Source organism: Typopeltis vanoorti, chromosome 2 (assembly GCF_054136105.1).
Source record: "Typopeltis vanoorti isolate ZY-2024b chromosome 2, IOZ_Tvanoo_1.0, whole genome shotgun sequence".
NCBI lineage: Eukaryota > Metazoa > Arthropoda > Arachnida > Uropygi > Thelyphonidae > Typopeltis > Typopeltis vanoorti.
Window position 1 is genome coordinate 40,737,173 of NC_143550.1, and position 13,717 is coordinate 40,750,889.

The window sequence follows — 13,717 nt, forward strand, 5'->3', positions numbered from 1 at the left end:
GATATGTCTATTGTTATGCATTAAGGGAAGGGCCACTACCCAGACCGGTTTCGACCTTTATTGAGGTCTCTTCAGTGGGAGCCAGGCCCAAGTCGAGATATCAGGCAGAAGCATTTGCAGGTCATCTCCACCTATAGGAATTGCCAATTGGTGTGCCACCCTTTTTTAATAAATTACTCTGGATTTAGAGAAAGATGTTGAAAGTTTATTTTCCACTTGGTTAGAGTATAATAAATTTAGTTTAATCCTTTATCCAAGTGTGAGCAAACAAAGTTTGCGCCTGAAAGTATCTTCAGGACTGGGTTAAGGTGGTACACACCAGGGCAACTCGTTGCAAACTTGTTGCAACGAGTTGCCCTGGTGTGTACCACCTTAACCCAGTCCTGAAGATACTTTCAGGCGCAAACTTTGTTTGCTCACACTTGGATAAAGGATTAAACTAAATTTATTATACTCTAACCAAGTGGAAAATAAACTTTCAGTTCTCATAGTACTCATATATAAAACGGAAAATAAAACTGAATATCAGAATTAGAGAGGTATTTCCCTACTGAGTGTTCCTGGTAAGATTTATAAGTGTACTTGAGAAACGGTTGAGAAGGACTGTTGACTGGAAGCTTGGTGAAGAAAAAGCTGAATTCAGGTCAAGTAGAGGTCTGTCAGGATCAGATTTTCACTTTACAACAAATAATAAAATGAGAAATTGTGGAATATAACAAAAATCTGAATTTAAGTTTTGTAGGCCTGCAAAAGGCATATGACAAGGTGCCAAGGGAAAAGCTCTTCAAAACACCACAGTTATATGGGGTCAATGGAGCATTATATCAAGCATGCTTAGTCTTTATTTGAGTTGTAAGTCAGCAGTTAGAATTGAAGGAAGTACATGAAGATGGTTTAATATTAATTCTCCTGTCAGACAATTATGTGCATTATCCTCTCAGTTATTCATTATCTATATGGATCACATTATGAAGGAAAGCAGTACAATCTGATATTAAAACTGGAGATGTTAATCTCAGCTCTTTACTTTATACAGATGATGTTGTACTTTTAAATAGATCCAGTACAAGGTTTCCTGACTAGACTGAATAACTGTTGTAATAAATTTGGTATGAAAATCAGCAATAACAAGACAAGGACAATGAAAATAGGCAGAAACATTGAAAATATCAACTGCATCTTAAAGATAACCTATAGAACAAGCAAAACATTTCAGTTATTTAGGTACAATTTTTAGTGAAGATGGTAAATTAAATATGGAAATAGACAACAGAATCAACAAAAAGCTGGTAAGGTAGGAAGTCAACTGAATAAATTTATATGGAATAAAACACTAAATTATAAGACAGTGTTCAAAACAATTTTAAGTTATGGATCTGAGAGATGGATTAGAAATAAAACACTTAACCAAAGACTAGAGACCACAGACATGAGAGTCCTGAGAAAGATTAGGAACATGAACAGATGGCATCAATGGCAATATCATATTAAAAACGAGGATGTTAGGAAAGAACTTGATATTGTTAGTAGAGCTAATCTCATGTGGTGGGAGAAGAAATATTAGCAAAACGAGTTTTCTGCCAAGTTGGTAGGAAAAAAGAACCCAGAGGAACACCAAGGTAGATTGATACAGCAAAAAGTGACTTAGAAGACAGAAATATAAGATCTGATAATGCTGGAGTCTTGACAAATAATATATTGATTTGGAGGAAAATTTTTGATAGGAAGTTAGTAGTGATGTAAATTCTTCATGAGTAAATCCTTGATGAGTCTTTGGACTCTCTGGAGGTGTCAAATAACAATAATAATATCCTGCATACCCCTTGAGGGTACATGTCAGGAATTGGATGATGGTTATGATGATAGAATGAAATGAAGAGATGGCATCTGGAAATAAGGAAAATAAATGCAAGAGCACATTCAAGGACTGAGTCTTAGATCTGATAATTTTATCAAAGGATGTGATTGTAAACGGAAATATGAAGACTTCTGTAAGGAAAGGACATATGAGGAATTACAGGGGTAGCGATTATGAAAAGCTGAGTAGACAGTTTGGAGCTACAGCATGGAATGAATTAAAGAAGGAAGGAAAAAATGCTGCTTGAGGAGTGACAAAAAAGATACTTAACAGCAACAACAGGTGAATGTATTCCAAAAGTCAAAAGGCTGAATAAAGAAGGTGTGTTGTCGAATGAATGAATAAAGGGATTAAGCATGAAATCTGCAAGAAAGCACTGTGAAGGTAGCACAAGATAAATATGGTAACAGTTGTAGAAAGAGTAAAGCATGCAGATCAGGAAAGTGACTTTCACAGAAAAAGTATAGCATGAGCAGAAATTAGTAAATCAGGAAAAGAAAAATCCTAGGAAATATTTTAATTTTTTTTTATGTGCTAAATAGAAAGAAGAATGATTATAACAAGATGATGTTAATGGATGAAAGTGGTAAACTGGTAACTGCAGTAGAGGACACAAATTCAATGAGCAATTCATCAAAGTGGATAACTAAAATTATATCTAGATGCTACAATGTTGTTATGAGGATAAACTGATATGCAATATCAATTAGGCAATAGGACTTGATGACATACCATGTCTTAAGAGAATGTTCCAGGAAGTTAACTGGAGTATACAATTGTTTGCAAATTGCAAAACTGGGGAGAGTAATGGGGAATCAAGAAGATTATGGTTCCATTGTATAAGGCCTTGATAAGGCTTCATATGTATTACAGTGCACAGAAGTGGTCCTTAGGCTAATTTCTGGAGAAGGCCAAGGTAGTAACTGGTCTTTGAAATATGGAACAGGAAGACAGACTGAGGAATGCAATTATAAAGCTTTGTGAATAGGAGGAGAGGGAATACGATCATGATGTTTAAATTGGTAAAGAATTGATACTGGGTTTAATGTGGAAGAAATTTTTTAGAATACTAAAAGGAAAGAGAACAGGGAAGCCATACCTGGAAAATGTATAAAGAGGGTGCAGAAAGACATAAGGAGCATATTCTTTGTATGGAGAGTGGTTGGCAGGTGAAATGCATTGCCTAACAATGTGGTAAATGCAAATATACTGAATGAGTTTAAAGTACTGTTTCATGGTCTTTGTTTGTAACAGTGTGTACCTCCTGCAACAAGTGACTCTAAGGGGGTGTGTGTTAAAATAATAACAGTCAGCTTAGTTCTAGATTACCGAGATTAATCCAAAATCTACAACAAGCAATGCAATTAAATGAAGAAAGCAATGATTAAAAAACATTCAAGTTCTGATGGATTACCTGTATTTAGTTCTATATAGATACATACCCAAATGTTAAGTGGTGTGCAACTTCTAATGATTGCCAGTATTCATCTGGAACAAAAGCTGTTTGCACAAAAAATACTGTCAATAAGCGACAGCACATAAAAACTAATAATGCTATAACATTTCCTTTGGCTTGCATGGTAATTGCTGGATCTGCAAATGAAATCACTTTACCAGATTAATGCCATTAGATTTTATTATTGATAGAATTATTTTTAAAAAAAGTAAATTAAAAATACCAGAGTATAGATCCCAATCAGAGTATAGCTTTATTATTAAAAATATTAAATGTCTTTCAGTTAATTTTATTACTTATTTCAGCATCAATAATGCAATTTATTATTATTTGATAATGTCATTAAATGTTAGCACATACAAAATGAAATAATATGAAAAGTTAAACTGCAGAATATTCAGTTTTTGTAGCGCATTCCTCATATAAGGTACATTTCATATGAAAAAATGCTTCATATATAATAAAAAGCATACAAAACACTGTGATGATTGAGTTTATCAGTTGCTACTTTGACCATATTTTGAATAATCAATGGTACTGTTGCTGCTGCTATGTTAATTCTCAACAATTAAAATAATATCTGACAAGGAGTAAAAGCTGTATAATTGAGAGATCTCCAAAAAAGCCATTAAAGGAATGTGGAGAACTAATTCGACCTTCTGACCTAATGCCCAATCTTCACCTTCTCGCGATGAAACTGTTAGGTATGTACCTGGATACTGAACAAACGAGGCTAGGCTGGCAATTTGGAATTTATCCGACCAAACTGTATTCTTATTAGCTTAAACCACAATGTAAAATGATGGTACAACATGAAAGAATTTCATGCCAACTGGAGCAAAGCCCAGTTAAACAAGGCCCCCAATTGTTTTCGCCAGGGAACCAGGGCAAGCAGCAAAAAAGTCAGCTACTGGAACAAATCCTGAAACACATTCCAAATCAGTATCACCACAGTTATAGATTGATACTATCAACATAAGAAGCCTGAAAGACAAAGAAATGGAACTAGCAGAAGAATTGGATACGTACCAAATCAAAATAACAGGAGAGACTGAAACAAAAAACACAAAAATGGTAAGATCTTTCCAAGCAATAAATACAAAATATTATATTCAGGCAATGACAATCAGAGAAAAGAAGGAGTAGCTAGAGTATACAACACTAAATACAAAGCTAATCTTCTTGAATGGAACAGCAGGCAATATCAAGTAGCATGATGTGGGCAAATATCAGAATGAGGAATGGAAAATGAGACTAATTTGTGCCAATGGTCACACAGGAAGTTCTACTAAGATAGTAGTGATGGAATTTTTTAAGGCTTTATAGAAAGCAACTGACACAATGAAAAAGCTAAAGTTGGTTCTTCTTGGAGATCTAAATAGCAGAGTAGGAAATGATTGTCAGACATACAGAAATATTTTGGGAAAATCTGGAGAAAAGAGCAAAGCTAATAATAATGGCAACTACCTGTTGGATTTCTGCTCAGGACATGGACTGGTTATTACTAGCACAATGTTCCAACATATGAATATGCATAATTTCACATGAAGAGAAGCGGCAAAGAATAAGAAAGTCTCATTGACCATGTTACTGTTGATAATGATGTTTTCTCACTGGTGCAGGACACGGGAGTGTACAGAGGATTTGAAATTGGAAATGATCACCATTTAGTCTTAAGCAGAATAAAATTGAATTTCATATTGAAAAGAACATGTGAGAAAGTTTTAAATCATATAAAAGTTGAACATGAACTGTAGACTGAAATATGCAAAAATTATTCAACAAAAATGAAAGAATTTGAGAACAGGCACCAAACCCTGGAGATTCAGTGGCAAGCCCTGAAGAAAACATTGACTGATTCAGCCAGAGAGGCATGTGGGAGGTTGTCGGCAAGGAAAGAAAAATCAGAACTCCAAAGTGGACTCAGGAAGTTCAAGAGGCAGTCAAGGAAAAGAAGAAATCATACAGAAAGTTACTGGCGAGTAAGTCAGCTTGTGCTCTTGGAGAATACAGAGACAAATGTAAGACAGCTAAACACTGTGTAAACTATCTAAACAAAAGTCATGGGAAGACTTTGGCAAGAACATACAAAATAAATATCAGGAAGGTGACAAAGTATTCTGAAGGCTGTTGAAAAAGCTCAGAAACAGAGGAAAGAGTGCTGTAAAAGAAATTAGAGACGATAAAGGTTAGATGAAAACTGGAGAAAAAGATATTATTATTATTCAACTGCCTGGAGTGGTATGATAGTGTTTCCTAAGAAGGACCTCCTACGATAAATCTCTCGACTCCATGGAGGCCTGAATAATAATAATAATTATTATTATTATTATAGTTTGCCCACCGTTTGTAGGTCTCTCCTTGTCATTTTGTCAAGAATAGTCAATTCATGCTGAAGGGGAGAAAGAAATGAAGGATGTATGAATTGGTCACCAACGTGAAATCACGTGCTTTCTTGTCTGTCGCTGTACTAGTACTAGCTTGATTTTTGTTGTCGGTTTTTTTGCAATATTTGTATGACGGATCCAGTACAGTCAACAAGTTCTGTTGTTAAACGTTTCAGTAGCTCTTGCAAAAGAATATTGAATAATGTGCTGATATTCTATGAAAAAGAATTGTCAGAAAGCCGTCTCCTTGTTGCCCTCTCTCAAGTCATAAAACATGCAAGTGCAATTGCAGGCATATCGGGGTCGACTGTTAAAAGAATTCGTAGGGTATCAAAAGGTGAAGGCAAGCCAAAATTTAAATCTCCCAAAAAAAAGCGCCATAGAAAGAAAACCATCGAAATAGTAACTTTGAATGATTTTGATGTAGACGTTATAAGAAGAACTATTCACGAATTTTACATGGTCGAGATAAGAGTGCCAACTGTTCCGAAATTGATTCCTGTGCTTAAAGAAAAAATTAATTTTCCTTGGAAAAGAGAAATTTTAAGGAAAATACTTCATGAAATCGGATTTTGTTTTAAAAAGTCCCAGAATAAAAGGAAACTTATCATGGAGCGAGGTGACATTGGTTTATCTAGAATGCAGTATTAGAGAGCAATAAGACGTTTCAGGGAGGAGGAGAAAAGACCAAATGTGTATCTAGATGTAACTTGAATTGATAGTAATTTAACTTATGGAAAATGTTGGCAGGCTAAAGAAGAATGTGGAGTGTTACAAAAAGGAAATGCCTCACGGCGCATAATAATTTTGTGTGCGGATGGAGAAATGGTTTTTTTTACAGAATTCAAACTTACTATACAAAGTCAATTCAACTACTGGAAATTACATGGGCAAATGAATTCTACGATCTTCGAAAAGTGGGCAGAAGAAAAACTGATTCCAAACCTTCCTAAAAATGCTGTTGTTATAACTGACAACGCTTCATATCACTCTATTCGATTAAACAAAGTTCCAAATTGGTCTAATAAGAAGCAAGTTCTTATGGATTGGCTCTCTACAAATAACATTTCTCATTTCCCAGATATGCGAAAAATTGAATTGCTTAATTTGGTCAAACAAAGGAAACTCGCCCACAACTAAACTATTTAAATTCGACACAATGCTCAAAGAGCATAGATTTCTAGCTTTGAGGCTACCACCATATCATTGCGATATTAATGCTATTGAGTATGTTTGGGGAGAAGTGAAAAGTTTCATTCACCATCGCAACGTAACTGGGGATATTGACATGTCGACGCTTTTTAAGCTTTCAGAACAGGCGATTGAAAGTATTACAGTTCAAAACTAGGGAAAATATTGCTCTCGTGTCACCTCATTGGAAAATATGTATTGGGACAGAGACGGAATTATCGAAGAATTACGCCAACCTTTGGTGATCAGTTTAAGTGAAAGTGATGCCGATTCGGATACCGATTCAGATGACTCTGAAGATTAAAAGGATTTGATAATGGTATTTTTTTCCAACATCTTTTTTTGCATGGGTTTGTTAAAAGAGTCACAACAAGTCATAAATAATTAATCGGTTTAGGACATTAAAGTGTCTCAGTTCGCTCAACTGAGAGTTTAGAATATCTAAGTTCATTTGAAAAATTTTTGTTTTTCTGTATAATTATTTTTATTTTATAGAAAACTTTCTTAAAAATAAACTTAGTTAAATTTTTGTTTTATGCTATACCTTTTTTAATTTTGTTAATACTCTACGTACATTTTTCCAACTGTTATACAAGCAAAATAGTTACACTTTAAAAACACAATGTTTGTAAAAGAAAAGCTAAATTTTCCGACCTGTAATAATAAACAAACTCATCCCAGAAGACAGATTGATTACCCTATTATCGGAATGGATTCTCCTTTTTCTGATATGCACAGAAGTGTCGAGGAATCTCTAATCGGTGCGCGAACTATATTATTATTACATGACATCTCCAGGGAGTCCATAGGCTCGTTGAGGGAGAGCACTTGTTCTACAACACTGTCTCCACCACTCAATCCAACAACTACACCAATGCCATCTACCACCAACCACAACTAGTATTTTCACACACAATCACAAACATCCATGCCCACAGCAGGATTCAAATGCACAGCCTTTTGGCTGGAGATCAGATACGCTAACCACTCGGCCAACCAGGTTGACGATATCCTTGATGTATGGAGTAATTACTTTATGGTAAAAAACACTCAACAGGCATGCAATCAGGAATACATATCCATACATGAAATGGAAAAAGCCATCAAAAGCCTGAAATGTGGAAAGATGATATTCAACCAGCAATCCTAAAGTATGGAGATATAAAAGTCTTGTGGAGGCTGTACTGTTCAGAAGGCCTGGACAGAGGGAGGAATTCCAGATGGTTGCAGTACAGCTCTCATAATATCCATATACAAAACAGGAAAACAGGAAATAAAACTGAATATGAGAAGTACAGAAGTATTTCCCTACTGGGCATTCCTGATAATATTTATATAAGTATACTTGAGAAATGGTTGAGAGAGAGTGTGGAGGAAAAGTTTCGTGAAGAACAAGCTGAATTCAGGCCAAATAGCAGCTGTCAGGATCATATTTTCACTTTACAACAAATAGTTGAGAAACCGTGGAATATAACAAAAATCTATATTTAAGTTTTGTAGACCTGCAAAAGGTGTAAGCCAAAAGAAAAAGTATTCAAAATGCTACAGTTATATGGTGTCAATTGGGCATTATATCAAGCAAAACTTAGTCTTTATTTGAGTTGTAAGTCAGCAGTTAGAATTGAAAGAAGTACAGGAAGATGGTTGATTAATTTTCATGTCAGACAAGGATGTGCATTATCCCCACTGTTATTCATTATCTATATGGATCGCATTATTAAGGAAAACGGTATAAACCAGATATTAAAATTGAGATGTAAATCTCAGATATTTACTTCATTCAGATGATGTTACTTCTAAATAAATCTGCTACAAGTCTGCAAGATTCCCTGACTAAACTGAATAACTGTTGTAAAAGATATGGTATGAAAGTCAGCATTAAAAAGACAAAGACAATGAAAATAGGCAGAAACATTGAAAATATCAACTGGATTATGAATGAAAAACCTATAGAACAAGTAAAACATTTCAGCTACTTAAGCACAATTTTAGTGAAGAAGGTAAATTAAATATGGAAATAGACAACAGAGTCACAAAGCTGGTATGGTATGGTAGGAAGTTAACTGAATAAATTTATATGGAATAAGAAAGAAATTAGTCAAAACACTAAATTATTATTATGTAAGAAGGTGTCAAACCAATTTTAATTTATGGATCAGAGAACTGGGTTAGAAATAAAACACTTTATCAAAGGCCAGAGACCACAGATATGAGAGTCCTGAGAAAGATTAGGCACATGAACAGATGGCATCAATGGCAATATCATATTAAAAAGGATATTAGGAAAGAACATGACATTTTTAGCATCCAGGAATGTGTCAGCAGAGCTAATCTCATGTGGTATGGTCACTTAAACAGAATGGGAGAAGAAATATTAGCATAATAAGTTTTCCACCAAGTTGACAGGAAAAAGACCCAGAGGAACACCAAGATATAGGTGGATCGATACAGTAAAAAATAGCTTAGAAGACAGAAATATAAGATCTAATGATGTTGGCATTAGATCCTGACAGAGAACAGATTGATTTGGAGGAAAATTGTTGATATTAAGTTAGTAATGATGTACGTTTTTTCATGTAGTACTATTATAATATCCTGTACACCTTTTGAGGGGTATATGTCAGTAATTTGATGATGATGAATTGATTTAGTTAATTATTTTTAAATTATAAACAATATTTAATTGCAATTATGGAACACATGAATGGTGAGTATTGGTTAATATAACTTCTCCCTATCCACCAACTCCCCAAATGGACCATACATGGAAGCTGGGCAAGAGTGTGGTTAGCAAGAGTGTTAGAGCTAGGTTTTTTTACTTGGAGAGTGGTGAATGAGTGGAATAAGCTGCCAGTGTCTGTTGTGGGTGCCATGACTGTGAAAGAGTTCAAGGAGAGGTATGATAGATACTGTGTGAATGTCGAATAGTTGTTCTTGACATGATGTTAGGGCCTCCCCCGATTAGTCTATCGACTCCTTGGAGTTGCCCATAATAATAATAATAATAATAATAATTGTACATAATATCACATGCATTAAATTAAATTGTTCTTATTTGATTTGATTTTCCTATAGCTGTATTGACAAAGGATATGAAACTTAGTTGAAAATTTTACAATAAAAATATTAATCATAAGTGTTTCTGGCATTAATATTTATTAATACAAATTTGTATCATGATTAATATGCATTGATGTTCATATGATTTGTACAAGCAAGTTACTGGAAAATACACTTTACTAATGAAGAGACTAAAATTCTTCAATGAATTTCTGATGATGATGATTAATTCATCATCAAATGTAGTTGGAAGTAGTCATCAGTTCAAGAACTATTTTTTCAACAAGTTCTCATTAATAATACCCTGCCTGTAATGTCCTCCAGTTTATGACCAATCTTTTGAAATCAGCCTGCAGGGATTTTTAAAGAGTTATATTCGTTTCACTCTTCCTAAGTTAGCATCATCAGAAATAAATTGAATATCACACTTAAGACTTTCCAGTATCATTAAAATGTACATTAAATAACAATATGCTCAAATACATATTCTTGTGGTGCACTGCTAGTCACCGCTCTCATAGACTCAACAATTATGTAACTTTGTTACCTGTAAGTCAAAATTCCTCTGATGGGTGAAAGTGACCATGCAGTCTTGACTTGGGAGATTGTATAACATGAAAAATGTTCTGTCAAGAAGGGTATATGTGGAACAAGGTAGCTGATTATGACAAGCTTAGGAAGCAGCTAAAATATTTTTGCATGGCATAAAACACTGCAGGGCATTCAATGATGTTAGTAGTGCATGGGATATAGTTACGGGTCATCTAGAAGAAGCAATATTAAACGGTATAGCTAAGGAGAGGAGGGTTATTCAGGTAGGAGTTAGATGGATGAGTAATATCATTAAGCATGAGATGCAGAAAAAGAAAATGCTGTGGAGTGTCAAGGCAAAAACATTAATTTACTAAATTTTTATAATAATGTAACAGCTGAGTTGGATAAAGGAAATGGCTACACGATGATTTTGCTGGATTGTGCAAAGGAATTTGACAAAATTCTGCATGGAACTGTTATGGAAATTAGAACAAATTGGAATGGGCATGACACTGCTTTTGTGGACAAGAGGGTGGCTGCTGGACAGATATCAAAAAGTGGTATATGGAGGGACAGAATTGAGGCAAAAACAGGTGATAACTGCTGTGCTGCATGGTTCAGTGCTGGAACTATTGCTGTTTAATTTGTACATAAATGATATAGGAAATAGCCTGAAAGGTCATATTCAGATGTTTGCTGATGATGCAAAATTAAGTAGAGTAACAGTCAACCAAGGCAATGTGGAGAGTTGAAGGAATGTTTAAATACTGTCAGTATGCAGGGGGGGGGAGAAGATAATGGATGTCAGTTTAATGTAGAGAAATGTAAAGTTGTGCAATTTTGGGAAAAATAGATTACAAGGCATGTATCACATTGATGGCACTACTCCAGGAAACAGATCAGCTGGAGATAGAGATTTAGACATGGGGGATAGACAAAGAGATAAAGTTTAGAGGACATATTGCTAAGGATGCCCATAAGATTACTTGGCTATTGAAGAACATTAACATGTAGAGATAAGGAAGTTGTTATTCCTCTTTATAAGAATATGATACATCGGATTACTGTGTTCAAGTCTGGTTCCCTGGGTTTCTTAAGGATGAGGAAGCAGTGGAAAGGATTCAGAGACGAGTGAAGAAGATGGTGAGTGGCCTGTGGAATGTTCCCTATGAGGATAGATTGAGGGTGTGTGGTTTCCAGAAGTTGGTTGATAGGAGAAAAAGAAGGGATATGACAGAAACATTTAAGTTACTTAAAGGGTTTGATAGGATTGATGCAGGGAAAATATTTCAGTACTTGGCTGGAGGGGCCAGAACAGGGGTCATCCCTGAAAGTTGAATAAAAGTTTGGTCTGTAAGAGTGCGAGGCCTATATGTTTTGCTTGGTGAGTTGTAAATGAGTGGAATGGGTTGCCACAGTCAGTTGTGAGTACTTTTTCTGTTAATGGGTTGAAGGAAAGGTATGATAGATTGTGTGGATAGTTTGGGTCTCTTGCAATGAATCTTCTAGCTCCATGGAGATGCCCTACAATAATAACACATCAGACATTCTCCAATAGCATATAATGAAGTACTTTTTTAATGTATCCCTCATAACTACTTATTTTTATATGTTACGTGGTTAAGTGTTCATTAAAATAACCTTCCAAAAAAAATAATAATAATAATAATAAATAAATAAATAACACTAATTAAAATAAAATAAAACATGAAGTGTATCACATCCAGATAATTAACTGCATGATTTATCTTTCAAAACCATTACAGTCAGTAAAATAAGTTTTAAACTTACACTCATCTAAACATTCCTCTGGATTATCATTGATAGGAAGCCCTGCATATACAATAGGTATAAATCATGCCTTCTTCAGAATCCCTTTGAGCCTGTTCTATAAGATTACTGTACACCCCATAAAAAGAAGTACTGTAGAAAGCAGTACTTGAACAAAATAATAAAACTGAATTTCGATATGCTGACATTAGTGCGTTGTAATGTCTTCGGACTATAATTATGGAGGCAGAGGAAGAAAGAAAGACTGTAGTAAGAATATGTAGGACATAAGGAATAATTCGAAAGGATTTTCAAATGAAAGTGAGTTAGCTGTCTCATAAGGAGCGGCAGTGACTCTTCTTTCCTCCATCGAAACTCGAATTTTTACAATAGCGAAAACACACACCGGAAAGGGAAAACACACGATTCACAGACATCCTACGCTTAAACAATTTGCTTTGGTATAATCTAAATAAGTGGAATCCAACCTACAAGCCGAGAATAATTTTTATACAACCCCCGCAGAAAGTGAACTAAAACAGCATTTTAAATTTGTTAATTTCATAAACAGACTTCAATCTACGCAGAAGTCGAAAGTGGCGCTCGTTGCAGTGTATATGTTAGTGTTGAAGTTACGAAGTATGCCGAAGTTCATTTCCTCTCTCGGCATTATTATTATTATTATTATTATTATTATTATTATTATTATTATTATTATTATTATTATTATTATTTCGGGCAACTCCAAGGAGTCGATAGACTCATCGAGGGAGGCCGTAACATCATGTCAAGAACAACTATTCGACATTCACACAGTATCTATCATACCCAGCCTTGAACTCATTCACGGTCATAGCACCCACAACAGACTCTGGCAGCCTATTCAATTCGTTCACAACTCTCCAAGTAAAAAACCTAGCTCTAACACCCTTGCTAACCACACTCTTGTCCAACTTCCATGGATGGCCCCTCGTCCTCCCACGACAAGTCCGATTCTCAAAAATATCTTCGGAATTAATGTTATAGAAATCCTTCAGTAATTTGAATGTCTCAATCATATCACCCCTTTTCTGCCTATCAACCAATTTCTCCAACCCACAAATCTTCAACCTGTTCTCATAAGGTTCATTTCATAGACCTGCTATCATCTTGACCACACGTCTTTGGATCCTGTCCACCTCCTCCCCATCAAGAAGAAATCCTGGTGTCCATATCTGGGAACAGTAGTCTAGATGGGGTCTTATCATGGCTCGATATAGTGGAACAATAACTTGTTTGTCTCTGCTTGTTAAAGTATTTTTCAGCAACTAAGTGATTTGATGAGCTGATTTAGGCATTTTTGCAATGTGCCCCTACACTTCAACTCCCAATCCACCAATGTTCCCAAATCCCTGGCCTCATCAATCTCTTGGAGTACGGTTCCACCATGTGATATACTGATGCTAGTCTTTTCACTCCAAA

General features: G+C 35.2%; 1 protein-coding gene across 2 annotated transcripts in view; it reads right to left on the reverse strand.

Moving 5' to 3' along the window:
* The window catches only part of PIG-B (phosphatidylinositol glycan anchor biosynthesis class B), a 118,531-nt gene extending 105,702 nt beyond the window's left edge, over nt 1-12,829 (reverse strand). For both annotated transcript variants that reach the window (XM_090411104.1, XM_090411085.1), the window contains exons 1-2: nt 12,278-12,829; nt 3,301-3,451 (exon numbers count right to left, since the gene is read on the reverse strand). In XM_090411104.1, the coding sequence (XP_090267230.1) occupies nt 3,301-3,437 (137 nt within the window). In that variant the 5' untranslated portion in view covers nt 3,438-3,451; nt 12,278-12,829. The remainder of the gene's footprint in view (nt 1-3,300; nt 3,452-12,277) is intronic.
* Nucleotides 12,830-13,717: the final 888 nt, after the last annotated feature.